Source organism: Carassius carassius, chromosome 12 (assembly GCF_963082965.1).
Source record: "Carassius carassius chromosome 12, fCarCar2.1, whole genome shotgun sequence".
In the NCBI taxonomy this organism is placed as follows: domain Eukaryota; kingdom Metazoa; phylum Chordata; class Actinopteri; order Cypriniformes; family Cyprinidae; genus Carassius; species Carassius carassius.
This window is the reverse complement of record NC_081766.1, coordinates 21,142,485-21,170,355: the sequence shown is the minus strand read 5'-3', so window position 1 is coordinate 21,170,355 and position 27,871 is coordinate 21,142,485. Positions and strand designations below refer to the sequence as shown.

The 27,871-nt window shown below is 38.7% G+C and overlaps 2 protein-coding genes across 3 annotated transcripts; one reads left to right on the top strand and one right to left on the bottom strand.

Moving 5' to 3' along the window:
* Positions 1–1,529: 1,529 nt before the first annotated feature.
* Positions 1,530–5,043, bottom strand: LOC132155087 (probable flap endonuclease 1 homolog). 2 transcript variants are annotated; one of them, XM_059563871.1, is made up of 11 exons: positions 4,855–5,043; positions 4,638–4,713; positions 4,432–4,534; positions 4,201–4,255; positions 3,452–3,513; positions 3,213–3,349; positions 3,014–3,074; positions 2,683–2,814; positions 2,219–2,364; positions 1,938–2,079; positions 1,530–1,868 (listed from the first exon to the last, which is right to left on the bottom strand). In XM_059563871.1, exons 1-11 carry the CDS (start codon positions 4,934–4,936, stop codon positions 1,812–1,814), a joined length of 1,053 nt encoding a protein of 350 aa, XP_059419854.1. In that variant the 5' UTR covers positions 4,937–5,043; the 3' UTR covers positions 1,530–1,811. The 2 variants fall into 2 exon arrangements, with proteins under 2 accessions (XP_059419854.1, XP_059419855.1); XM_059563872.1 differs by lacking the exon at positions 1,530–1,868 and having other exon boundaries at positions 1,958–2,079; positions 2,201–2,364.
* A 94-nt stretch (positions 5,044–5,137) lies between these two features.
* LOC132155086 (serine/threonine-protein kinase ATR-like) lies at positions 5,138–27,087 on the top strand. The gene is made up of 47 exons (XM_059563870.1): positions 5,138–5,334; positions 5,447–5,538; positions 6,440–6,592; positions 6,679–7,550; positions 8,325–8,506; positions 8,593–8,772; positions 8,848–9,026; positions 9,439–9,591; positions 9,725–9,923; positions 10,311–10,561; positions 11,459–11,646; positions 11,786–11,886; positions 12,002–12,173; positions 12,411–12,581; positions 14,605–14,799; positions 15,047–15,232; positions 15,395–15,490; positions 15,973–16,103; positions 16,383–16,526; positions 16,942–17,035; positions 17,154–17,279; positions 17,462–17,668; positions 17,791–17,904; positions 18,216–18,331; positions 18,427–18,547; positions 18,628–18,765; positions 18,915–19,122; positions 19,390–19,562; positions 19,794–19,958; positions 20,167–20,258; positions 20,354–20,445; positions 20,528–20,705; positions 20,787–20,975; positions 21,175–21,331; positions 21,433–21,612; positions 22,066–22,208; positions 22,311–22,408; positions 22,791–23,023; positions 23,109–23,243; positions 23,402–23,602; positions 23,712–23,855; positions 23,944–24,094; positions 24,633–24,789; positions 24,945–25,098; positions 25,193–25,344; positions 26,397–26,502; positions 26,769–27,087. The coding sequence occupies exons 1-47, from the start codon at positions 5,279–5,281 to the stop codon at positions 26,940–26,942; spliced, it is 7,899 nt and encodes a 2,632-aa protein (XP_059419853.1). The 5' UTR covers positions 5,138–5,278; the 3' UTR covers positions 26,943–27,087.
* Positions 27,088–27,871: the final 784 nt, after the last annotated feature.

The window sequence follows — 27,871 nt, the reverse complement described above, 5'->3', positions numbered from 1 at the left end:
GACTGCAGGCAGGCCAGGTTAGCACCCAGACTCTTCTACGACGAAGCCATGCTGTTGTTATAGCTGCAGTATGTGGTTTTGCATTGTCCTGCTGAAATAAACAAGGCCTTCCCTGAAATAGACGTTGTTTGGAAGGAAGCATATGTTGCTCTAAAACCTTTATATACCTTTCAGCATTCACAGAGCCTTCCAAAACATGCAAGCTACCCATACCGTATGCACTTATGCACCCCCATACCATCAGAGATGCTGGCTTTTGAACTGAACGCTGATAACATGCTGGAAGGTCTCCCTCCTCTTTAGCCCGGAGGACACGGCGTCCGTGATTTCCAACAAGAATGTCAAATTTGGACTCATCTGACCATAAAACACTATTCCACTTTGAAATAGTCAATTTTAAATGAGCCTTGGCCCACAGGACACGACGGCGCTTCTGGACCATGTTCACATATGGCTTCCTTTTTGCATGATAGAGCTTTAGTTGGCATCTGCTGATGGCACGGCGGATTGTGTTTACCGACAGTGGTTTCTGAAAGTATTCCTGGGCCCATTTAGTAATGTCATTGACACAATCATGCCGATGAGTGATGCAGTGTCGTCTGAGAGCCCGAAGACCACGGGCATCCAATAAAGGTCTCCGGCCTTGTCCCTTACGCACAGAGATTTCTCCAGTTTCTCTGAATCTTTTGATGATGTTATGCACTGTAGATGATGAGATTTGCAAAGCCTTTGCAATTTGACGTTGAGGAACATTGTTTTTAAAGTTTTCCACAATTTTTTTACGCAGTCTTTCACAGATTGGAGAGCCTCTGTCCATCTTTACTTCTGAGAGACTCTGCTTCTCTAAGACAAAGCTTTTATAGCTAATCATGTTACAGACCTGATATCAATTAACTTAATTAATCACTAGATGTTCTCCCAGCTGAATCTTTTCAAAACTGCTTGCTTTTTTAGCCATTTGTTGCCCCCGTGCCAACTTTTTTGAGACCTGTAGCAGGCATTAAATTTTAAATGAGCTAATTAAGTGGATAAAAGTGTCAAATTTCTCAGTTTAAACATTTGCTACGTTATCTATGTTCTATTGTGAATAAAATATTGGCTCATGTGATTTGAAATTCCTTTAGTTTTCATTTTATTAAAATTTAAAAAACGTCCCAACTTTTCCGGAATTCGGGTTGTAATTCGTATTTTGGCCAGAAGCAACAATTTAAAGTTAAAATATCTTAGTGATGGATTTGTAACTAATAAAGCAGCTTTTCCATTCACAAGATGGTAATGAGTGTTGTGGATTACTTGTGGATTATTGTGGTGCTTTTATCAGCTGGATGAACTCGCATTCAGAAGGCACCCATTCACTTGCAGAGGATCCACTAACGTTATGTCATACTATGGTTATGTAATGCTAAATTTCTCCAAATATGTTCCGACAAGGAAACAAACTCATCTTGGATGGCCTGTGGGTGAGGAAATTTACAGCTTATTTTCATGTTTGTCTCATTTATTCCTTTAAATACAAACCACACTACTACTGCAACAATGAAACACAGTATATTTTTTTTATAAATAAAAAGAAGTAATCTGTAATTTAATACAGGCTCCCGAACATAAACGTTTCTTTTGTACATGATACAAAAACATTAAAAACAAATATTTTCTTGGCACTGGATTTACATTATGTTGCCATTTGAACAAAATAAAAAACTAAGGAATTTAAGCATCTAAAACAGATGCATACCATCATACTTTTGACTCTTTGTTCCACATGATGGTTTGATCAATGGCATAAGATTCAAAATTCAAAAGCGTCCATATTATTTCACTTTCTGTCGCTTTCTCTCATTGGATGCTCCCACAGCTGCAGCCTCAGCCTAGATAAGGAAGACGAGATTCTTTGTTACAATGTTCAAGAAAGCATTCAATCTTTATTGATATCTGACCTTTCTCCTCCGTGTTGCACGGAAAAATTCCTCAATACGTGACTGTCGAGTTTGGCCCATTTTCTCATCCACCTCCCTCTGCTCTCTTCTCTTTAAGAGAGACTCACGAAACTTCTTCATGCGTCCCCGCACCCTTTCTTCCCTTAAAACAGTGAACAAGGCCACGTACCCAAAGAAAGGTTAAATGCACAACTAAAAAACTAATAATATTAAATAATGTAAGTAAATATTGCACTCTTGATCAAATCATGTCTAGTAAATACTAGAACACAGATATGTACTTCAAAGGCCTCTCTCTGCACAGGAACTGCACCAGGCCCTCTTCATCAGGTTCACTCCAGGCCAGGACAGGCTCGTCGATTTTTGGGATTTCAAAAAACAGCTCGCGGGCATCCTTGTACTGCCAGTTTGGAGGGATTGGATGTGTCTGGAAGAATTGACAGCGAAGGAGCCTTTTATTTTGATGTATGAACAACAGCAACCAGAACATTCTTCTGAACATCTATTTTTGTGTTCCACAGAACAAAGAAAGCCATATGGTTTTTAAAAGCACATGAGGGTGAATAAGTGATGACAAAACAGAATGTTGACTTATAGAGCCTTCTAAAGTCACAACGAAATCAAAGTGGAAAAATCAGACATACATCACAACAGAAAACCAAAGACAATCACAATTCCTATTTTTTGCCAACTTAGGCAGTGCTTGATTTTCTTTGGCTTGTAAGATTTCTTTCTGAACAAGCACCTTTCTGTTGACATGTTCCATCACACCCTCTATAGTATGATGCTGTTTAATTAGCTTCAGTGCTCGACTCGGTCCAAGACCCCCAATCTTATCGCAGTAGTCACAGCCCAGCAAGATACACAGGTCAACAAACTGGAAAATAGAGACAGGAAGAAAATGACGCAAATCAAACACTCTTTCATTATTAAAACTCCTATTCTTTTGATTTTTTGGAGGTTAATTTAACAATAGCCATGCATTCTAATGTTGACAGGCAGGCACTGAGATTTGTTACAAAAATTATGAGCAAGGGTCAGCAAACAACGAAAAGAAGGTAAAACATTGAAAATACCTGATTATATGTCAGCTGTAGAGCTTCCAATAGCTTTGGTAAGGAGTACTCTGTGACCTCACTATGAGAGAAATGATTTAAGGACATAACCATAATACAGAAATAACTAATTTATATATATATATATATATATACAGTGTAATATATATATTCTCCTGCAAGATCAATAATTAGAACACAATTTTGACTGCTTTCTCACCTGTCTCTCTTTGCATTGAGCTGGCGGAGCAGAACAGTTCCTCCAAATGCTAGTGTGTCCATGTCCTCAGAGGCTACAGCATTAACTGTGCCACTTTTGACCAGCTGGGCACACAGCGCCTCTGCTTCACCTGGAGCCTGACATTCACAGTGATTTAAGTCAAAATAAGTCAAGCAAGAACCTATCACATTATTATGAGACAGAATAGATTTTTTATAAAGCTAAATAAATTAAAATACCTTGATGCATGGCACACCCATGAGCTGTAAGAGACACTGGCAGTCTTCTTTAAAATTGGACACTAAAGTGCAAAATGTCATAATGTACATAAATGTCATATAGTGTATAGTCACTAGACACTAGAAATATTTATTAGAAGAAAGAGTGTGAAATACGATACAGTTATAATATTATTTTGGAAGAAAAAATACTTTTAATAACTGTAGAGAAATATACTCTAAAAAGTTGCAAAAGATTTCTACTTCAAACAAATTCTATTCTTTTGAACTTTCTATTCAAGATTCTTTAAAAAAAGTATCACTTTTCGCAAAAATATTAATCAACAGAAATGATATTAATAAGTCATGTTTCATGAGAAGCAGATCTGCATATTAGAATGATTACTGAAGGATCGTGTGACACTGACTATTGAGTAATGACTCAATTTAAAGTCATTGTAATATATATATATATATATATATACACAATGCAGACCAGAAGTTTAGACACACCTTCTCATTCAAAGAGTTTTCTTTATTTTCATGACTATGAAAATTGTAGATTCACACTGAAGGCATCAAAACTATGAATTAACACATGTGGAATTATATATGGAATTATATACATAACAAAAAAGTGTGAAACAACTGAAAATATGTCATATTCTAGGTTCTTCAAAGTAGCCACCTATATATATATATATATATATATATATATATTATTATATATTGTCTTTTTTGCCTCATATTTACAGTACAACTCCACACACCTGTGCTGGAGCTCTGTGAGCTGTTCCAGCCTGTGCTTTGAGCTCTTTTTTCCAGCTAGAGGAATTAAAATATATTAAATATTATTAAATAAACAATAATTACACAATTATTATATGTACAGTACTGTGCTAAAGTCTTAAGCCATTCGTATTTTCACCAAATACTAGTGGCCTAAGACTTTGCCTAGAGTGTATGTAATGACTAAATACTTGTATGAGTACACATCTCACCACAGCTCTCTTCTGATCGGGTGGTCTGCCATCAAGCACAAAGACAGGCTTGATGTCATGCTCCAGGAAAGTAAGCGTGCGGTAAAACAAGCCTGTGAGAGGACTGCAACATCACACGCACGTATTATATTCATCATATTTACAAAACAGAAAAGACACTGATTTGAATGTGTTTTTAACAAACTCAGTTACTCCATAATGCTGACCTTAGCTTCAGATGACTGGGCAGAGCAGAGCGAAACTGATTCACCACAATAGATGTATCCAGTGCTATAATCTTTCCTAAATCACAGATACATGACAGTCAGTCCAGTTCCGCCTGTCATTGGCTTTTCTTACATTTCAATATTTATTCACTTTGCTTTACTCAAACCCAGTTATCTATCTGTTTGTTACATTTGAACAGCACAGCATTGAATTTACCAGAATAATCGCCGATCTCTTTGTTGAGCACAGCGTCTGGCGCGTCAAAGTGAATAAGATTCGCTAACTTTGTAATCCCCATTTTTTTACTTTAAATCGCGCCTGTAGGACTGTTGTTATTGTTGTACTTCATCACTCAGTTTCATTTCCGCATGGTGCCAGTTCTCACGTGGTAGCCGTGGTAACAGAGCGCCGATAGGCAACCTCGCGTCACTCGTTTCGCGACTGCAATACAAACTGACCCCACTCGCTTGCCGTAGACTTTCGTAGAGTGCGAAAAAAATAGTTTTGAAAGTGATGCGAGTGTGGAAGCAGAGGATGAACAAGACTTCGAGTCTGAATGCTTGACTAAATGTTCTATTAGGTTTGCTCGGCCTAAACAGTTGTTTGTTGTATATAGTAAACGCCCATTTACAAAATAAAGATGGAACGAGGACTAGAGATGTCAGCAATGATTCCCGCACTGCAAGAACTAGCCAGGTAACGTTAACATCAACGGCTGCTAAGAACGATATGTTCCCTTGTTAAATTCTCTTAAAAAGCGTCTTCATCATAAACATTTGAAAGATAATGTCTCATTCGTCTTTTCCAGTGCTAGTTCGATGGAGTACAAGCAGGCTGTGCAGAAACCTCGTCAGATACTGTGTCAGTTCATTGACAGGATACTGACAGATGTGGACGTCGGTGAGAAACAGTGCATTGTGTCTTAGAGTTTTTGAGAATGTTTGTGTTTTTTTAGGAGAACATCTCAGATTCTGTCATCATTCACTCACCCTCATGCTGTTTCAAACATGCTAAATTAATAAAACTTACTTCGCATAAAACAACATAGCCACGAAACAATCACCTGTGTGTACAGTACAAGCCAAAATGTTAACGTGAAATCCTTTAGAACAGATTATATGCTGAAAAATATATATTATATTAAACAAACATTACACGTCTATCAATATGAATATTACATAGATGAAATATAAGCCATTCCTTCCAGATGGAAGTTCTGGGTTCTTGTCATGTAAGGGTTTTCCTTTGTTTACAAAGGCTGGTGATCCGAGTTTTATGAACTGAACAGCTAACACACACACACAAAATTAATACACTAGATGGTAGAGTACATAATGCATAGTTTAAACGTTTCAATATTTTGTTTATAGTAGCATGTAATTTGGGGTGCAGTGTTACATTAAAAAACAAAGTTCCCCCCAAAATGTAAAATCGATTTACTTATTATTATTGTATGATGTTCTGCATAACGTAAAAAGAAGATATTTTGAAAAATAGCTTTGGGGAACGTTGGCTGCCATTGTACGGAGGAACAAAAAACACTGTGACATTTCTCAAAATATCAACAGAAGAAAGAAAGTCCTAAAGGTTTGAAACAACATGAAGATGATGAAATGATGAGAGTTTGTTTTTGTGATCTGTCTCTTTAAAGCTAATTAATAATAGAATATTTTAATTTCTTGAAAATTTCTCTTCATCCTTCTGATGTAAATGAGTCTCTTTCCAGTGTAATCTTACTGCTTTTAGTCCATGTTAAGTGTCATGCTTATATAGTTTATTTTTACTTTACTTTACATTTTAGTTGCTCTGGAATTATGTAAGAAGACCAGTTCTGAGCCAGCATGTGTGATGCTGCTGGACTTTGTGCAGCACATTATTAAATCCTCTTCTTTAATGTTCATAAATCCAGTGTGTCTTTCAGACAACTTCAAAAACTCAGAGAACAGCTGCACTGGTAAGTTCATTTGGTTTACATTAGCTACTAAAGTTCTGCTCAAATACATCCAGCTTTGATTGTCTGCCTCTGTTCTCCCTTCACAGATTTCAGTAAATGGATCATTAGCCGCCTCTTGCGAATTGCTGCTTGCCCAGAATGTGAAGATCTTCATGTAAAGATTTCGTCAGTCATCTGTTCCTTGCTTCATCTTTTTAGAGCCAAGGGTTCAGTCCTGTTTGGCCTTTTTTCCACAGAGCTAATATGTTTAATGCAAGATCTAGTGCATATGAATCTCATGGTCAGACCATCACCACAGTGGCCAGTGGTGGTAGAACGCTTCTCCGTCAGGTCCGGAGATTCTGCCGTTTACCTGACCCCCACCATCCTAAATCTGTCCTCATATGCCTCAGCTCAGGCGTTGTTAGTAACTTCATTGACAGTGCTGACAGATATTTTGCATGGCATTTTCTTCCCAAGGGAAGTGGCCATCATATGGGACTGTGCTTCCTGTATGCTGTCTCATGGGAGCCCAAAACTCAAGGCAGCATCCATGGTGCTTTTAACTCATATTGTGACTCTGGGAGGTTTCCCTGAAGACCATTCACAGCCATTTTTCTCAGCTTATTTGCATCTCCTGGACTCCTTGCCTACTTTTGAGGAGTCAGAGCTCAGTGTCTTTGGCAGGGAATTCCAGAACCTCTCCCAATGCGTTTTCCAGCCTGAGGAAGGCACTTACTGCAGGTTTGAGAGAGTTCATGTGAATGTGCTGATGGAAAGGCTTGAGAAACTGGTGGTTGGTGGAGCACTAGAGCAGTTGAAGCCACTGGAGGTGAAAGCAACGCTTTGTGAAGTCTTCTGCTTTGTCCTTGAGTTTGTTCCTCTCGGATATGAGTGTGCGGTGCAGATCCGGAAGGAGAGAGTCGCAGCCATTTGCAAAGCTCTGATTAAGACCATTGGAACTCATGGCCTGCAGGAGGTAAAGGGTTAAAGGAAAGGTTTATCTAAAAAAAGACAATTCTGACTGATGTTTTTCCCTCTTCTTTTAAGTCTAGTAAAGGTTCAAGCTGCTCTTTTCCATAAAATTAAAATGAATGGGGACACAACATGTTAAGCTTAAAAGAACGAACAGTGTTTAGACATTTTTGGGCTGTATTGAAAAAGGTTAAGTCATATAATATGTTGGGGGAAAGACTGATATTTAAAGGGATAGGTCACCCAGAAGAAAAATTCTGTTATCAGTTACTCACCCTCATGTTGTTCCAAACCCATAATTCAAAAACTTTGGTACAGTAATTACAGATACACAACTGTTTTAGCTTGAGAACAAACTTATTAGGATCTTGTGCGTCAAACAAGGGAAGCTTGAGCTTCTGTTTACCATATTTGATGAGCTCTATGTGTGTGTTGTGATGAAAAGGACTTTGATTAAATTTGATTCTTTTGTGCAGTCTCTTCATGAAATGTTTTATAGTTGTGGACTTTTGATCAAGGGAAATCTCAGAAAATTAATTTCAGTTAATGGATAGAAATCCTTATTTGAGTTTAATGATGGACAAAGATTTAAGAGTTTGGGCTATGTGTTTTTGAATGCAATGAGGGTGAGTAAAAAATTCCAGAATTTTCATTTTTAGGTGAACTAACTTTTCAAATCATTATTTGCTGACAATCTTGCCATACACAAACTCTCAGTTGTAAAGTGGTGATGTATTGTAGAAAGTAACATTTTCTGCTTTATAACTTTGAAAACTAGCAAAGCGTGGAAGGCTACCTGTACGCTGCCCTCAAGACAGAAGCCATTGCTGCAGTGCAGGATATGCATGCCAGTGTTTCTGACCCTGCTGATCTTCGAATGTATGAAGAGGAAGTTCCAACCAAACGCCCAAACCTCTCTCTTCCAACCCAGCTAAGGAGTGGGGAAAAAACTCAGCCAATGTATGCAACTCTCTGTCCCCACTCTCCAAATAGACATTCCTTCAGTCTTTCATCTTACCATGTGTATTCGTCTTGTCCTGAATCAGGCAGGTGGACATGAAGAGCAGAAGTGAGGTGTGGGCAGCTGTAGACAGCCGACTGGATGAGTTACTGACCCAGATGAGGGACCACACAGTGGGCCAGCGCGTGAGCACTGTACAGGGACTGGCGCTCATCTTCCATCTGGCTGCGGTTTGCTCAAAGCACTGTCTAAATGGATCACAGAGGTACGGCTTTATTTAAAACCTTTGTTGTGTTGCATGGTCATTTGTTCTCATTCTTAAATACATCTCCAATGGCAGAGAATGGATGACATCAGAGGCTTCAGATGAGGCTCAGCTCATTTGGTTAAAGCCTCAGGTTTTGTCTCATGTAGTCGAGAGCTGCCGCTCTGTGATGGCAAACACCTCTAATGAGGAAGAGCTGGAGCCTCTGGTGGAGGGTACCATCAGGATCCTTGATGCTGTCCTCTACCTTAACAGTGAGTGTATTTTTTGCAAGATCCCCTATGTTAGGCTTAAACGAACATTTTATATAAATGCATCCTGGTTATCCTGGTGATGCACTGATATTAAATTTTGGCCAAAACCTTAAAGCTGATAAGTATTTTTTTTTAAAGTTATAGCCAATAACCCTTAAATGTCCTATATAAAATAGTTTGATAGTTGATAATGAATCACAAAAACACTTACACATCACAGCTAATTGTAGGCACCACAACTTTATAATACATATAAATGGATATTTATTTTGATTATATTTTAATTTTGCTGATTTGTTGAGATATTGCAAAACTTTTCAGAATTTTCACTTCATGATTCTTATGGTTGATGTATTTAACGGCATGAAATCAGTTCATTTGAATGAATTTGATTTGTATTGTATGTTTCCAGCTGACAGTCAGGGTGACACAGGTTTTTACAGGAATATTTGTGCGCTGCTCTCAATCCCATGGGTGCTTGAGCATTGTTCACAAGCGGTTTATCAGATGTCCTCTTTTCCTGCAAGTCTGATTGCACTCTCCCAGAAACTTGCTCCTGTCTACTGTAAGTATCTTATAAGTGTCTCATAATGTTAATGGATAACTGTTTATTTCAGTGTTGTTTCTCAAGTTTAATATATTTTACAGTTCACTTACAGTCAATTTCAATGTTTGTCGTCTTGTTCGTTTTCTCATAGCTGCACAAACTCGAGCGCACTGTGTGTTTCTACTTGCTCTGCTGTCGAAGAGTGTGTGCGGTGACTGGCGGTCATCGGTTTACCGCTGGGCCCTGCAAAGTAACCGTGAATCTGAGCGGGCCAGTGCTGTCAGAGGCTTCCCCATTCTGCTGCACAATCTAGGAGTCAAATCCTATAGCCTCATCCACGAGGTCCTTCTGTACGTCATCTAACACTCGCATACACTGAAAGAAAGAAAAAATCCATCTAAAATTGGCCCGCATTAATTCATGATCCTTATGGTTATATGGCAGACCTGGAAATATCAAGGAATTTTAAACCAGTGGTTTGAAATGGAAATTTATATTGAGAATATGTATTCTTCTAGTTATTGTAAGATCTGAAATGTTTGATTGCTGGAAATATAGTATGCTTTTAAATAATTTTTTTAATGCATTAAAAGAAACGATCCTTATGCATTATATGTAAGACTAAAGTTAAGCAGTTAAAAAGGGGAACTCTGAACAAACATTTTTGTGACAGATGTGGAAATGTTTACTTCTTTTAATGCGCTTTTGTGAACATTTTAATTCAATAATGCATTTAGGAGCAGACTCCAGGACAGCTCAACAGAAGTCAAAATCGAGCTGGCTGGTATTACAGGGCAGTTGGCTTGCTGTCTGTCTGAGAGCTCACAACTGCAGTTTCCTCAGCATACAGTGCCATCCCACGAGCTGCTCTGTGCTGGTCTCAGCATTTCAGACTCCCACCCCAGCCAGACTTCCTCCATCGGGGCCTCTATCCTCACCCCATTCCTCCTCCTGCTCAAATCTGTGGAGGACAAGAAGGTCAAGCAAGGTTAGCCCACTTAGCATTACTTTCAGTGAATCTTTTTAAATAGTCTGCTGCAGTCATAAGGTATTTTTGTAGGCCAACCTGCGAATTAGCATCACTCTGGTTCCCTCAACAAAACCCCCATTAGGATTTTGGATTATTGACAGAACAAAGCGACAAAAGTAATGGTGGCTGCCGCTCGTTTTGTTTGAGTATTTTTAATTAGGGAGATTGTATGTTTAATTTGAACTGTTTCCCGCTTCTTTCTTCCCATATCAACGAACTTCAACATAGTCGGCTATAAACAAACTTCACTACAGTCGCTTGAGTTGAGTGTCACCATCATGAAGCCACTGACAACTCTTTCAGTCTTCATTCAAACAATTTTTTACCTAAAAGTTTGAGTTTGAATGATGTTTAATGTCCCTGGAAATCTCTGTGGTCCCTTAAGGCCACTTGTTTGCAACTGCCTTTTCAAGACAAATTAAACCTTATAAAAAATAAAAAACAAGGGGTATTATTGATGTATTTTATGTCGTAGAATAAGACGTGAAAATATCTTGAGCTGGTGTAAAACAGTGTAACCATGTAGTGTAACACAGACTTCATATTAGGAATTTCAGAAAAAAAAAAGTCTTCAGATTGATAGAACCAGAAGTGCTTAAATGCGAACTCGTTTCAGAGTTTTGGCCGACAAAAATATGTAATCCAAGCAGCACTCTTATGGATTAAATGCTTAGTCTGAACAATTTAAATAGCTGAACTTGCATAAATTATATGAATTTGTTTTTATTTGTGCTTTCGGTAGTGTTTTTTCTTTTATAGCTTTTACAGTGATCTAAGCATTAATACACTGTACTGTGCAAATATTTGATAGCTCACTGTATCAGTATTAACTTTTCTCTTTTTTTTAAACTGCAGCTTTTATAAGGAATATACGGCACTTGTTCAAACATGTGGATCTGGGTAACAGTGACCCTGACACAAAATCTCTGGTCAGCGCATTAGTCAACCTCATTGAAGACCCTGACCAGGATGTCCGCATAAAGTTTGGCCAAAATATCAAGAATCTTCTAGAGTTTTGGAATGGAAACGGCTTCCTGAAGGAGGTACAGTTTTAAAGTTCAAATTATGACATGGTGTAACTACTACCATCACCTTTTTGGCACTTGATGTCATTTATTGTGTAATTTAGCAGATGCTTTATCATAAAGAACTAATGATGTATTATGATTTTGATTTTGACAGCTTCTTGTGTCCAGACTAAAAGAAGCTTACTCAAATGCAAAGACCTCCAGAAACAACGAACTCAAAAACACACTCATATTAACCACTGGAGAAATTGGGAGGTAGTAAGAAATTCTTTTTTTGCTGCCATTTTAGTATATATATTGATCCTCCCTGCTGTTAAAAGTGTTTAAATCCTGTATCAAAAATGCTGTTCTTGCTTATGGTGGATCTCAGAGCTGCTGAGGGGAACCTGGTGTCTTTTGCTCTGCTTCGTCTTCTGCACTGCTTGCTGTCCAAGTCTAATCCCGTGTCGGTGGCAGCCTACACAGAGATCCAGGCTTTGGCCACCTGTAGACACCTCAAACTGCAGTCCTTCTTCAACCAGTACAGGAACCCAATTTGCCAGGTCAGTGTGATGATGTTACCATTATTTATAATGCTTTGCTTCTATGGGGTGTTATATGTATCAAAGTGAGTACCAACATAAGCTGTTTATCACTTTCAAAAAAGCTTAAAAACTATGAGCTAGGAATGGGACACAGTGTTTGTTTAGGTTAAAAATGAACTAAACTTTGTGGCCAATTAAACTTGGGTTCACCAACGGTTATAAAATGTAATGGGTCTACCTTTTTGTTCATTGCAGTTCTTGGTGGAGTCTTTGCATTCACGTCATGTGACGGCTCTGCGCTGCACGCCAGATCAGAGCAACGAGGCTCTGCAGGAGGAGGCGGCCCATCAGAGAGAGCTGGCACTGGACATCCTGTCTCATGTGGCACATGTCTTTGATTTCCCTGACCTTAATCGTTTTCTCAATGTAAGTCCAACATCTCAATAATATCAGATTCAGCCAGATCAGCCTCTTGACATAACAGAACAGCCTTAAAGGGATAGTCCACCCAAAAATGAAAATTCGCTCAACATTTATTCATTCTCATGTTCCAAACCTGTACAACTTGCATTCCTTTGTGAAACACAAAAGAAGATATTTAAAATAAAATGTTGGTAACCAAATGGTTTCAGGTCCCATTGCCTTCCATTGTATGGACAAAAAAATACAATGAGACCCAAACCGTCTGGGGTTACTAACATTCTTCAAAATAAAGTAACTCGTACATATTTAGAAAGACAGCAGGGTGAGTAAATGATAAGTAAAAGACAGAATTTTTCGGCTGACTATCCCTTTAAAGGTCCCCTTCTTCGTGATCCCATGTTTTAAACTTTAGTTAGTGTGTAATGTTGTTGTTAGAGTATAAATAATATCTGTAAAATTCTAAAGCTCAAAGTTCATTGCCAAGCGAGATATTTTATTTAACAGAATTTGCCTACAAAAAATTACCCGTTTGGACTACATCCCTCTACTTCCTGCAGTAATGACGTCACTAAAACAGTTTTTTGACTAACCTCCGCCCACATGAATACACAAACAGGGGGGCGTGGTCTTGTTGGGCTCCGACGGAGAAGAGGAAGAGTTGCGTTTGTGTTTGTCGCCATGTCGACGAAACGCTGTTATTTTCATCTCGGAGTCCAATCACCTTTGTTTGGCCTTCTCAGGGACACTGTACTTAGAGATCAATGGTTACAATTTATGTTAAACTCTGTTCCTGAAAATTATAATACACATGTAAAACTATGTGCAGCACATTTTGCTGAGGACAGCTTTCTCAATCTCAATCAGTTTAATGCCGGATTCACACAAATATTATTCTTGAAAGATGGAGCAATTCGCTCTTTGTCTGGAGAAGGCGTTGTTTTTGGACCACATATATTAAGCAAGTGTATTTTATTATTTAAGTTGGTGCGTTTAACAGTTTCTGTAACTTATTACACAAAGGGTAACGCTCTTTAGCTTTGTTAACTAGATGTTAGGGCTGTGCAAAAAAAATCAAATGCGATTTTCATGCGCATCTCGTCAGTAAAAACGCTTCTGTGATTATATGTACATCACCAGCACATGCTCCTGCCCACTTGCTTCTCAAAACTACTCCAAAACTAGCCCAATCGCGTTTCCAGGAGGGCAGCGTGCGCTAAGCTGCTGTCCAATCACAACACAGGAACCGCTGGCACAATCAGAACTCGTTACGTATTTCTGAAGGAGGGACTTCATAGAACAAGGAAGTCATCAGCCTGTTTTTGTGACAGGGAAAACCGCGGTATACAGATGTGAATTGTGTGAAAAATACTGTGTTTTTTTTACATGCGAAACATGAACACGTTATATTGCACACTGTAAACACAATCAAAGCTTCAAAAAAGCGCGAGTTGTTCACTCTTGAAATAAAATTTCCTGATAATTTACTCAACCCTATGTCATCCAAAATGACCGATCGTTTCGATAGATAAAACCCTTATTCCTCTGCTGGGATCATGTAGAGCGCTTTGAAGCTGCACTGAACTGCAATTTTGACCATCAGCCCATTGATCCCCATTGATGTCCACTACATGGAGAAAAATACTGGAATGTTTTCCCCAAAAACCTTAAAGGGGTCATCGGATGCCCATTTTCCACAAGTTGATATGATTCTGTAGGGTCTTATTGAAAAGATGTAACATATTTTGGTTAAAATTTCTCAATGGTAGTGTAAAAAACCCTGCTTTTTTTAACGTAAAAAACAGCTAAAACTGGTAAAAGTGCATGTAGCCTGATGACCTCTTTAATTTAGTTTTGACTGAAGAAATAAAGGCATGAGCGTCTTTTATGACATAAGGATGAGTAAATTACAAGGAAATTTCAATTATGGAGTGAACTAATCCTTCAATTGATAAACATTATAGAGTAAAGCATAGTTTCAGCAGAGAGTGGAAAAAAAAAACCTGTCCCTGTCTCTCTTTGTTCACAGCGGACTCTACAGGTCCTACTTCCCTTTTTGGCAGCCAAGGCCAGTCCCACAGCGTCTGCCCTGATCCGCACCATTGCCAAGCAACTGAATGTCAACCGCAGAGAAATGCTCATCAATAACTTCAAATACATATTCTCCCATCTCGTGTGTTCCTGTACCAAGGAGGAGCTGGAGAGAGCCTTTCACTACCTCAAGGTGTGATTTTTAATATTATGAAATCAGGAGATGAGCAGTGGGGAAAAAGACAAAGAGAAAGAGGATGGTTACAAAAGAAGTGTATACATTTTGTAAAATTTACTCTATTATAGCTTAGAATTTTTATTCACGTATTCATATACTTTTAAAAACGTATTTATTGTATACTTTTATTAATTATAAATGTATGTATAGGCAATATATATTATTTAAAATGTAATATTTAATTTTTATTTCATTTTCACAGAATGAGACTGAAATCGAATTGGGCAGTCTGCTGAGACAGGATTTCCAGGGTCTTCATAATGAGCTGCTCTTGCGTCTCGGAGAACACTACCAGCAGGTCTTTAATGGACTTGCTATCCTGGCTTCTTTTGCCTCCAGTGACGACCCCTACCAGGGCCCAAGAGAAATCACCACCCCAGGACGCATGGTAAAGCTCCTAAGGCCCTTGAGTATCTAGCACATCTTTCACAGACTGATTCAAGTACATTTGTTCTACAGAGTTGAATGCATTGGGTCTGTTTTCAGTTTTCTGTTCTAGTCATTGTTCTGGACATAATACAGTCTGTCACTTTACTGTATGTTTGTGCAGGCGGATTACCTGCAGCCCAAGCTCCTGGGCATTTTGGCTTTCTTCAACATGCAGCTGCTGAGCTCTAGTGCTGGAGAGAAGGAGAAAAAGAAAATGGTAGGTGTTTAATACAGTTTGTCTGCTTTTAATTCAAAACATTAGCATTTTAGGCACAGCATGACTTCTCACTGAAAGCGAAATGTTGCAGAAAATGACAAATTAACCTGTCAGATGTTTAATATACTGTTATTTGGTGCTGGATTTTGAATCAATGAGATTTCGTTGAGAGTGGGGCAGCATGTTTTGTTCCTCATTGCTTATCATGCCTAGTTAGTACAAAAAAGGGATAGTACAGCCAGAAATTAATAAAATTCTTTCATTATTTACTTTCTGTCCTATTGTTCCTAACACATTTGACTTCTATATTTCTTTAGTTTAAAAAAATGTTTTGAATTGACAGCTTATGGTTGTTATGCTTCAAAAACTACGGAAAAGAAAATCCAGAACTGCAGGAGCTATTGAGAAAACGTGGTATTCGAGGCAGGAAGGTTGTTCTATCCACATTGTCAATATATTTGTTTCCTTTTTTCTCCACTCAGGCTCTGAACAGTTTAATGGCCCTGATGAAGCTAATGGGTCCAAAGCACATCAGCTCAGTCCGAGTGAAGATGATGACCACACTCAGAACTGGCCTGAGGTACAAGGAAGACTTCCCAGAGCTCTGCTGCAGGTGTGTTTCTGAATGCATTGAAGAAGCTGTGCACGTCGATTATGAAGAGTATCTGAAGAACCATCCGCATGAGAGCACGGTTGATATTATCCAGATTGTTTTTTAATTACTGCAGCAAACTCAACAGGATACCAGAAGTGCATTTATATTTTAATGTGTAAGCTCAGCAAGAATCATCTGTATCTAATATGCAATCAGGCCGGACGACGAAATTGTAATTGCACTTTGCCCACAAAATAACAGTGATATGGGATTTATTGTTATCTTGCTGGTTTACAGGACATGGGACTGTTTTGTGCGCTGTCTTGATCCGTCTTATCTGGGTCCGCTTCTGAGTCATGTAATCGTTGCTCTATTACCTCTCATCTCCATCCAACCTAAAGAGACGGCAGTGATCATGCAGTACCTCATAGTGGAGAACAGGTGTGTGTCATTCCTCCTTTCTCTTATGTCATAGGCTTTTAGATATTTTTATAAATGTTATTTATTAATGTCTTGACAACATACTCATATTAAAAGTAGGGTGTGCAATTTTTGCATCACAGACATCACCGAAGTGAGTCGCAAAAATGCGATTTTCAATCAAAAATGATTTTCAATCAGGTTTGAACACTCCCCTCCTCCTCCATTTATTAAACAAACAGATAGTCCCACCCCAAATTCATGCTATTGGCTCAGCCAGTTTTGCTTATTAGGACCCGAGCACCACGGTGCGTGGAACCTCTTGGAATTGCTCCGTTTCTTATTATTTATAGTTGTTTCTGCATATTAAAGGAGAAATTATTTTAAATTTGACCCTATACTAAAATATAATTTGTAATGTATCTTCTTATCTCAGGGAGGAAGTGCAAGACTTTCTTCATGAAATCTACTTCCTTCCTGACCACCCAGAACTGAAAACCATTCACAAGATCCTTCAAGATTATCGGAAGGTACAACCTCAACAAACCCATCATCACATCAGAGGACACAAATTGTGACGTGATTTCAACAAAATGATTTTTTTTTTTTTCAATGATATGGTTTTGATTCACAATTCTTCAACAACAGCAAACCTCAAAGAGCACTGACATGCAGGCAGCGCTGCAGCTCTCCATGCGGGCCATCCAGCATGAGAATGTGGACGTACGCATCCATGCGCTCACCAGCTTGAAGGAGATGATATATAAAAAACAGGTCAGACTCTTGATAAATAAGAAAGCATTGCCAGCTTGGATGCAAATACACGCATAGGAGTCTGTACATCTTCATTGAATTACTCTGTAGGATAGAAAAGCATATTGTTGCGGGCCAGGCTTAAAATAAGACTTAACAAGGGCCTTAAAGGATGATCTACAGTATATTTGTTTGTTCTACAGGATGCTCTGTTAAAGCATGTCTTGGACAGTGAGATGGTAGAGCCAGTGATCTCTCAGTTAGTGACGGTGTTGCTCCGGGGCTGCCAGGACGTCAATCCTGAAGCCAGGCTTTTGTGTGGGGAATGCCTTGGGGAGCTGGGAGCCATTGATCCCGGTCGACTTGATTTGTCACCCGCTGACACTCAGGGAACTGGCTCCACATTTGTGGTAAGACACTCTCAGACAGTTCTGTTTTTGTATGTATGTAACAGAAATTTTTAAGTGAATAGCATTGCATTTTATGTATTCCAAGTATTCGTCACAGAAAAAGAGAATGTCTTTGCTTTTAGAGTGGGATCGATGATCCAAACTTTGCCTATGAACTACTGACAGAGCTGACCAGAGCTTTTCTAGCCTACGCAGATGATGTGAGAGCTCAAGATGCTGCAGCGTACGCCATGCAGGTATGCACTGTGCTAAAGATCATGTCCTTTGTGACTCACTTTTAGCATTGAGTATTGAGCAAGAAGATATTTAGTGGTTTTACATATTAGCTTGAAATGGGTGAAAACTAAGGATGAGTTGATATAAACATATTGGCCTGATTAATGGCTGATATTAAAATTTTTGGGAAATGAGAATGCACATTTAAAATTATATATATATTGACTAATACTGATCAATTAAAAAAAAACTCAATTTCAGCAGATAAATATTTTGATACCAATATGTTGTAGGTTTTAGGAGATTTAAACTCTGTAACCTTCTGTTTCAGGAACTGCTGTCATTATTTGAATGTCGGGAAGGCAGGACTGACTCACCAGGTCGCCGTCTATGGAGAAGATTCCCAGAGCAGGTTCAGGAAATCCTGGAGCCGCATCTCAATACCAGGTTGGGGACGATCATTTTGCATGGCTTGTTGACTGCTGCTGATTTTAGAGCCATAAATGTTGTTCATAAAACGCACTCATTTTAATCATTTGTAGGTATAAGAGCTCTCAGAAAGTGGTGAACTGGTCTAAGTTGAAAAAGCCTATATATCTCAGCAGCCGTGGAAGCAAATTCTCTGACTGGTCTGCAACATGGGCAGCATATCTCATCAGTAAAGTAAGTCCACATCCACCTTTTTTCCCAGCCTCAAATGTAGACAAAAGCCTAATTCTGCCTCTGCTTTTCCTTTGTTTTAGGTTAGACATGAGCTTGCTGGAAAAGTCTTCAACTGCTGTAGTTTCATCATAAAGCATGATTACAAAGTGACCATCTACCTGTTGCCCCACATTTTGGTCAATGTGCTGATTGGATGCACTCAAGAGGAGCAGCGAGAGGTACAAAATCAAGCTTTGTGGAAAGGACTTGGTATTGATTTTTGATAGGAATCTGGGCAAGTAGTTTTTGCTCAGTAAAGTTTATTAAAAGAAGCAATGGCATTACCAGTGAAAAGGCTCAAAATAGTGTTTCTGCTTGTGTCATGTAGGTGAATGAAGAGATGATGGCAGTCCTGAAGGAGGGTGACCCGCGGTTAGTGCGGCTGCAAGAGAACGCCTCCAGTCTGAGTCAGCTCAGCACGCAAACCGTCTTCTCCATGCTGGACCACCTCACTCAGTGGTCCCGCCACAAGCTGCAGAGTCTGAGTACCAACAAGAGGCCAGGCAAACATGCCAGAGAGCAGGCACAGGCCACAGGTGACTAACAGAATTACATTTTGATTTAATTCAGTCCTGTTTTCTTCTAGAAAAGCTGCTGGTTATTAATTTTTCATGTCTAGACATTATTGGGAATAATAATAGGCGAAATGCATTAACACACATTACTGACCTGGCTCAATTCTTTGTGGCATGAATTTTTTTCTGTAAAAATATTTTATAGTAAATGCAACCGCAATAACAGATCTGTATCATTTAAGTCAAGTTGTAATTAAAGTATTTCTGACTCTCTCTTCATCATCTTAGGCCCAGAGAGCAGTGAGTATCAAAGTGTAGTAGCCTTCCTAAACAGCATTCCTCAAGATGTGCTGGCCAAGGCCTCCTTCCGCTCCAGAGCCTACACTCGTGCTGTCATGCACTTCGAGTCCTTCATCCGTGAGAAGAAGCAGAACATTCAGGACCATCTTTCATTCCTCCAGGTCTTACCAGTCTTGCATGAGTTTTTCTGGTTAACTGGCTATCGATACTGACTAAATAAATCAAATGAAATAAAATAACAAAATTCGATCTATGAAATATGCTTGGAGTTTGAAAATATTCAGAAAGAGTTTAAAACAGTTGCATGCACAATAATCTTGTTACTTGTCTAGAAATCAGTTGAACTCTGTAAGTTCCGCTGTAACCTGTCTCTTTTGCGTGCCCTCTTCTAGACAATGTATGCAGCCATGCATGAGCCAGATGGTGTGAGGGGAGTGAATGATCTGAGAAAAGAGGAGCCGTCACTGAGAGAGCAGATCCTGGAGCACGAGAGCATTGGACTGCTGCGTGAATCCACTGCCTGCTACGACAGAGCCATCCAACTCGAGCCAGACCAGGTGAGAAGCACACACACTCTTATTCTTATGGGTACCTGCCAAACTCAGTGAGTGTGCGCATATTTAGGCAGACCCAATGGCAAAGTAAGTAAACTACAAAACAATGACAAATGACGTGTTTTTGTGGTTAATAATTCATGTATTTTCAATTTTTTCGTATTCTGGCAACTGATACTTTTTTCTCTCCCTTTCATATCGCTGCATGCAGATTGTCCATTATCACGGTGTTATGAACTCTATGTTGGGTCTTGGTCAACTCTCTACAGTAATAACTCAGGTCAATGGAGTTTTGGCAAGCAGGTAGGTGTCTTGATGTAGACGCAGTCCTCTCTGACACGGTTTCATTCAACCACAGATTTTTGTTGTTTTAAACTGATGTTATTTTCTTTACAAAGGCCACGATGGAAATCCGATCTGAACGCATACCGAGTCGAGGCAGCATGGAAGCTGTCAAAATGGGACTTAGTTGAGGACTATATTGCCTCTGGTAAAGGACTTTTGCGGTTTCTAGAAACAGAAATGTTTTTCAGATTGAAGAAGCATTAATGTTTGTCATATCTGTTTTATAGATTGTAAGTCCAGCACATGGGGTGTCAGACTTGGCCAAATGTTGCTGGCTGCCAAGAAGCAAGATTCCGAGGCATTCTATGAAAAGCTTAAAATAGCTAGAAAAGAACAAGTCGTCCCTTTATCAGCAGCCAGTTTTGAGTGTGGCACCTATCAGAGAGGATACGAGTACATAGTCAGGTAATCTGGTGGTTGATCATTTTAGTAAATTAAAAACTATGCATACATTTTCCTTAAATGCACTTTTGTGTTGGGTCTTAGGTTGCACATGCTGTGTGAGTTGGAGCACGTTTTTACTGAGCTGCAGAAGGAAAGCACAGATGCTGGAGGATCCAAGAAGTCTGAGCCCAGACTCAACTGGGATGCCCGCCTACTCATGACCCAAAATTCGTTCAGAGCCAAGGAACCTGTCTTGGCTCTGCGGAGAGCTCTTCTCAGTCTCAGCAAGGGGTATGAGCACATACCTTCCATGTTAAAAATCCAAGTAATGAGTTCATTTTTGAATATGCTTTTAAAGATACTTGGAAGAGTATTGTCTTTTCTCTTTTCGAATCTTTCTCTTTCTCTTCTTAATTCATTTTGAGGCAAAGAGGAAGTTCACCCAACAATAAAAATGTTAATTTACTCTTGTTTCAAAACCTCTTTGCAGTTCTTCCTGTGAGGAGCAGGTTGGTGAGTGCTGGCTGCAGAGCGCTCGTGTGGCCAGAAGAGCTGGCCATCACCAAACAGCCTTCAATGCCCTGCTCAATGCTGAGAACTCCCTCTCTGAGCTCTTCATTGAGAAAGCCAAATGGCTCTGGTCTAAGGTATAGCAGTTCAGATAATGTTTAAATACCAACGCAGATCTCTTTGATGGAGGTCTTATCCATCACTGACATTGCTATAAGGAATGATGTTGTTGTTGAAGGGTGATGTGCATCAGGCTCTAATAGTCCTGCAGAAAGGTGTGCAGCAGTGTTTTCCTGATGAACAGCCACTCACCGACCCAAAGAGAATCCAGATTAAAGGGAATGCCATGCTGCTGGTGGGCAGATACATGGAGGAGACGGCCAACTTTGAGAGCAATGCTATTATGAAAACCTATAAGGTATTTCAGTCGATTACATATGAGGACTGACAGGAATCAGGATGAATTTTTTTTTTTTTTTTTTTTCAGAACATTTGACCAATTCAGCATAATTTGATCTTTCAGCCCATCACCATCATGCAAACATGAAACATCAAACGTGTAGTAATTTTTCACAGGTTTTTGCATTCAACTGTGCTGTTTAATTTGTTTTACTATGTAACCATGTGCTTGCCAGAAGTCTCTTAACTGTCATCATTGGTGTATTGTGTGTAATATGTCTAAATTCTTTAAAGTAAAGGTTCTTTATTGGCATTGATGGTTCCCTGAAGAACCTTTAATATCTAAAGTCCTTTGCATTGAACAAAAGGTTCTTTATGGTGGAAAATGGTTCTTTAGATTATTAAAATGTTCTTTAAAATTAACTTTGTCCAGCCATAGATCACACAGTGTCTTTTTCTTTCATAAATGCAGGATGTCACCAATCTTTTACCAGAATGGGAGGATGGCAACTTTTACCTGGCCAAGTACTATGACAAAGTGATGCCCATGGTCACTGACAACAAACTGGAAAGACAAGGCAACCTCATCCGTTATATCGTCACTTATTTTGGAAAGTAAGATGTTTTCTATTGGTGATCCTCCTGTAGGAGCAGTTCCTGAATTAAATGTTTCAGTGTGTGATAGGTAGATACGGTAAAGTTTTGCTCTCTTTGTAGGGCCCTGCAGTTTGGCAATCAATACATCTATCAAGCCATGCCCAGAATGCTAACCTTATGGCTGGACTTCGGAGCCAAAGTTTATGAGTTTGAAAAAGGTACAACACAAAATTACCGTAGTATTACCATAAAAATTAGAAAGAAATTTCTGTAGATAATCAGTAGTGTTAAAACTAAGTAACTAAACAATTCACCTGTTGTATGAATGCATCGATTACAAATCTTGCAGATTCATATGCATTGATTTTCAAATATTTTAATCCTTTTATTGACTTTAATCACAAAAGAATCAATCAAATTGACTAACTATAGTTTAAAAAAGAAACCGTTAAAAGATTTACTCATTTTGTCAATGCATTGATAACGAATCATGCAGATTCTTATGCATTGTTCTTGAAATATTTGAACCTTTTAAATAATACATGTAAATTGTTTGTGTGAACCGGTAATTGATTTCTGATTTCCGCTATGACACACCAGCTGGCCGCTCTGACCGAGCTCAGATGCGTGCTGAACTCACGAAGATCAACTCCGTCATCAGCGAACACACCAGCAACCTCTCGCCCTATCAGTTCCTCACAGCCTTTTCACAGCTCATCTCCCGAATCTGCCACTCCAACAATGAAGTCTTCGCTGTGCTGATGGAGATCGTGGCCAAAGTTTTCTTAGCTTACCCACAACAAGCGATGTGGATGATGACTGCGGTGTCAAAGGTCAGACACCTTAGACACATCTACAACCATAAAAAGTGTCTTTCCATGGATATAAACTGTTTAATGTAATGCATCTTTTTTTTAGTCCTCCTATCCGACTCGAATGAACAGATGTAAGGAGATCCTGAAGAAGGCCATCAGCCTAAATGAGTCATTTGGGAAATTTATCGGAGATGCCAACAGACTGACTGACAAGCTGGTGGAGCTCGGCAATAAACCAGTAGGACAAGACTGTACCACTAACACGAAAATAATATTTTTTTCATGCATTTATTCTTAATCTTTACTATTCCTTAACTTTCCCCTTAGGCATTCTTTTAAAAATCAGTTGGTTCTAAAATTACTGTTGCGTTTGGATGTCTTTGTTTAATTGTGTAGGTGGATGGGAACAGCAGCACCCTCAGCATGAGCGTCCATTTCAAAATGCTGAAGAAACTGGTGGAAGAACCTACCTTCAGTCAGATCCTCATCCCCCTGCAGTCTGTCCTTATACCCACCCTGCCTTCCACTGGAGGAGCCAACCCCAAACATGATGTCTTTCCAGGACACTGGGTCTATCTCGGTGGCTTTGATGACACAGTCAGTCCCGCCTGTTTCACCATACACCAGTTTTTAAGCACATAAAGCATCACTCTCATTACAGATGCTACCTTATTCATGATATCATTACATGTTTCATTTCATGAAGGTTGAGATCTTGGCATCCTTGCAGAAGCCAAAAAAGATCTCGCTCAAGGGCTCAGATGGAAAGTTCTACACCATGATGTGCAAACCTAAAGATGACCTGAGGAAAGATTGCAGGCTGATGGAGTTCAACTGTCTCATTAATAAGGTACTAGAGATGTGCTGTTCACTAAATACCTGAATGATGATGATGATGATGATGATGAACGTGCCTTATGAAAATGTGCCTTTGTTAGTCTTTGAGGAAAGATGCAGAGTCTAGACGGAGGGATTTGCACATTCGGACATACGCAGTCATCCCTCTAAATGAAGAGTGCGGCATAATAGAGTGGGTCAACAACACGGCGGGTTTACGCCACATCCTCACAAAGCTGTATAAAGAGAAAGGTGTGCTGATTTCATAGCCTTGGATATACAGTGTGTGTCATAATCATAATCACTCTGAAGTGATTTATTTTGTGGTAATGATCAGCTTATCACCACATAAATAAACATAGGCCTACTGCTATTCAAAAGTTTGGGTCAGTAAGATTTATTCATTTATTATTTCTGGCAGGACGCATTAAATTGATCAAAAAAGGCAGTAAAGACGTATAATGTTCCAAAAGATTTCTGTTTCACCTAAATCCTGTTTTTTAAACTTTTCATTCATCAAAGAATCCTTTTGATTAATTTCTGAAGGGTCATGTGACACATTTTAAAATATATTCAAATTGAAAACATTTATTTTAAATTAGAATAATGTTCACAACATTTCTGTTTTAATGTATTTTATCGACCCCAAACTTCTGAACAGTAGTGTACTGTATATAGAAAATATACATGTATGAAATATTGAAATATTGAGTGTCAAGCAAACTGTTTTCAAATCCTTTTTTTATTTTAATTTTTTTTGTAAAAGCGATGTATTTGTTTTTTTGAACAGGGATCTATGTCAGTGGGACAGAGCTGCGAAAGCTGATTTTGCCCAAAACAGCATCTTTTCAGGAGAAGCTAAAGCTGCACAAAGATGTGCTGTGTGCCAGACACCCACCAGTTTTTCATGAGTGGTTCCTACGGACGTTTCCTGATCCTACCTCTTGGTATATATATATTACAGGCTTTCAGCGTTCATATTCATAATATCTTTGCACAGTAATATGCTAAATGTTTCTTATTATGGTGAGTTTTAAGTAATTCGTTAGATAAGCACGTACTTGAACATCTTTACACATGGGGCAAATGTGGCACTTCACAGGTACAACAGCCGCTCTGCTTACTGTCGCTCTACTGCAGTCATGTCTATGGTGGGCTATATTCTTGGACTCGGCGATCGCCATGGAGAGAACATTTTGTTTGACTCCCTTACTGGCGAGTGTGTCCATGTGGATTTCAACTGCCTCTTCAACAAGGTTTGAGATTAATGAGGAAGATGACAATTTTATTTCTTTCATATACGTAATATCTTTAGGTAACTGAAGAATAAATGTTGTTTTGGTGCTTAAGGGGGAGACATTTGATGTTCCCGAGGTGGTTCCCTTCCGGCTCACTCAGAACATGGTTCATGCGATGGGGCCGATGGGCACAGAGGGGCTGTTCAGACAGGCCTGTGAAGTCACACTCAGACTTATGAGGGACCAGAGAGAGCCACTCATGAGGTGAACATCTCAACTTACACGGGCAGACAAATTTCCACTACTGTTCAAAAGTTTGGGGTCGGTAAGATTTTTAAAATAATTTCGTATGCTCACCAAGGCTGCATTTATTTGATTAAAAATCCAGTATTAAACAGTAATATAATGAAATATAATAATTTATTTAAAAATATATATATTAAAATCTAACTTTTTGCTGTGACGGCAAAACTGAATTTTCAGCAGCCGTTCCTCCAGTCTTCTGTGTCACATGATCCTTCAGAAATCATGCGAAAATAATTTGGTATTCAAGGAACATTTATTATTATCAATGTTGAAATATGTTTTGCTGATTAATATCTTTTTATGGAAACTGATAAATAGAAAGATCAGCCTTTATTTGAAATAGAAACAAAATTGACTGTCACATCAAATTTAAAGTTAACAAAATAAGTAATAATTTATTTTGAAATAAAAACATAACTATGACCCCTAACTTTGAATGGTAGTGTATATACATGCAGGAACATGCATATCCATATCACTTTAGTTGAACTTACTAATTTAGTTACCCTTACTACTACTAGATATTTGCCTTTTTTTTTTTGTATATTATTTATCAAGGGTTAGAGGATTGACCAGTATAATTTTTTTATGACTGTTCCAGATAAAGATTATGTTTATGTCCAACCTGAACTGTATTTTAAAACATTTTCTTTCTGTTATTGTAATAATAGGACTAATCATTGGACTACAACAACCAAAGCTAAATATACAATATGAATAGTTTAATTATTTTGTAAGGTATTTTTTATTTTTTTTGGCAATCTGAATAATCACTTTTGAGCTTAAAATGCAATGCATTCCTCACTTGTAAATGAGTGCATTAAACAAGTAATCTACTTTACCTCTGAACACTGATATTTCCTGTTGAATGCACGTGTAATGGCATTGTTGAATGATATTACTTTTAGATCCACAAACTAGAGCACTTATTAGTAGACATGATACTGATGGAGAAGTGCAGTATTTGTATAATACTTAAAATGTCATGTCTTTTTATTCCTTTTAACCAGTGTTTTAAAAACATTCCTGCATGATCCTTTGGTAGAGTGGAGTAAACCTGTCAAGGGTTCATCTAAGACACAAGTCAATGAATCTGGAGAGATCCTCAATGAGAAGGTACTTCACCCCTTAGTTACTTCCGCCTGAATGATGCCAGATGCTTATCTGTGATGTCTATCATATGTGCTTATATATTCAGCTAAGCAGTATTGAATTTTGAGTAAACATAAGGCATTATGGTTAGAAGTAAGAATACACTTGCTTTGAGTACTGTCAGTGCTTCATCTTAATATGCATTTTGAGCTGTTGCATTTTACTGTAGATTACATAATGAGTTTAAGTAATAGTTGTAAATAGCCATAATTTGTTTTGTTCCACTCTAGGCTAAGACTCATGTTCTGGACATAGAACAGCGTCTTCAAGGAGTGATCAAGAACAGGAATAAAGTGATGGGCCTGCCTCTGTCTATTGAGGGCCATGCACACTATCTCATTCAGGAAGCCACGGATGATAACCTCCTGTGCCTTATGTACCTCGGATGGGGTCCTTATCTGTGATCAACATTTGCACTTCAGAGTTGGCGAACATAGTATTTCTGTTTAGCTCTGTCCTTTTTTCCCCCCTAAAAAATGTTGTTTCTTGTTTTCAGTGTTCCTCAGAAGTTTAATTAAATTTCACATTTCAAGAATGAAACTTTATACTTGTGTTTTTTGTTTTACAACTAAAGTATTAACATTAGTTTCATAGTAAAGCAAACATAAAGCATTAGCTTTTAGCACTAAATATTTAAAAAGATTCTGTGGGTTCAAATAGCTTTTGTGATTGTGGCTTTAAGTTGAGTTAAGTGGCTTTAATGGTTTTAATGGCTTTAATTAGTGGGTTGTGATACAACGGGAATTTTTATTTATTTATTTTTATTTTATTTTTTTTAAGTGTAATATATTGTTCATATTAGTCTCCCAGTTTGAGCTGAACCTGCAGGCTTTATATTTCACAACCAGAAGTGTTATGAAAGCCCTTTGGTGATATTTAATTGTCCACAGGATGTGAAAAGAAAACGTTCCTCGCTCGTTGTCTCCATGCTTGTGATCCGAGAGTGATGTGATGATCAAAGACTGTGGGAGATGATGATGCTGTGTTGTGAGCGTTATTCTGTCTTCTGATTGGCTAGTGTAATTATCTCGACACGCGCGCTGACAGCCAGAGCGTCCCATCTCGTCACGCGCTTCGCTTGTGAACCACCAGCTCCCGCCAAATGGCTTCAGTCACAATCTGCTTCAGGTATGTATTAAAATGACCGCCGAAATGACGTGAATTCAGTGGACTTTGTTTTCAAACGTGTGTATCAAGGCGTTGCTCAAATGAAATCGAACGAATTCCAATCCAGCGGGGCAGAGTAGCCTACGTTACAAACAGGACTTATTCCTAAATATAATGTCAATGGAATTTGGTTTCTGTGAGGCTTTTGCGATTGGCTCATTACCGG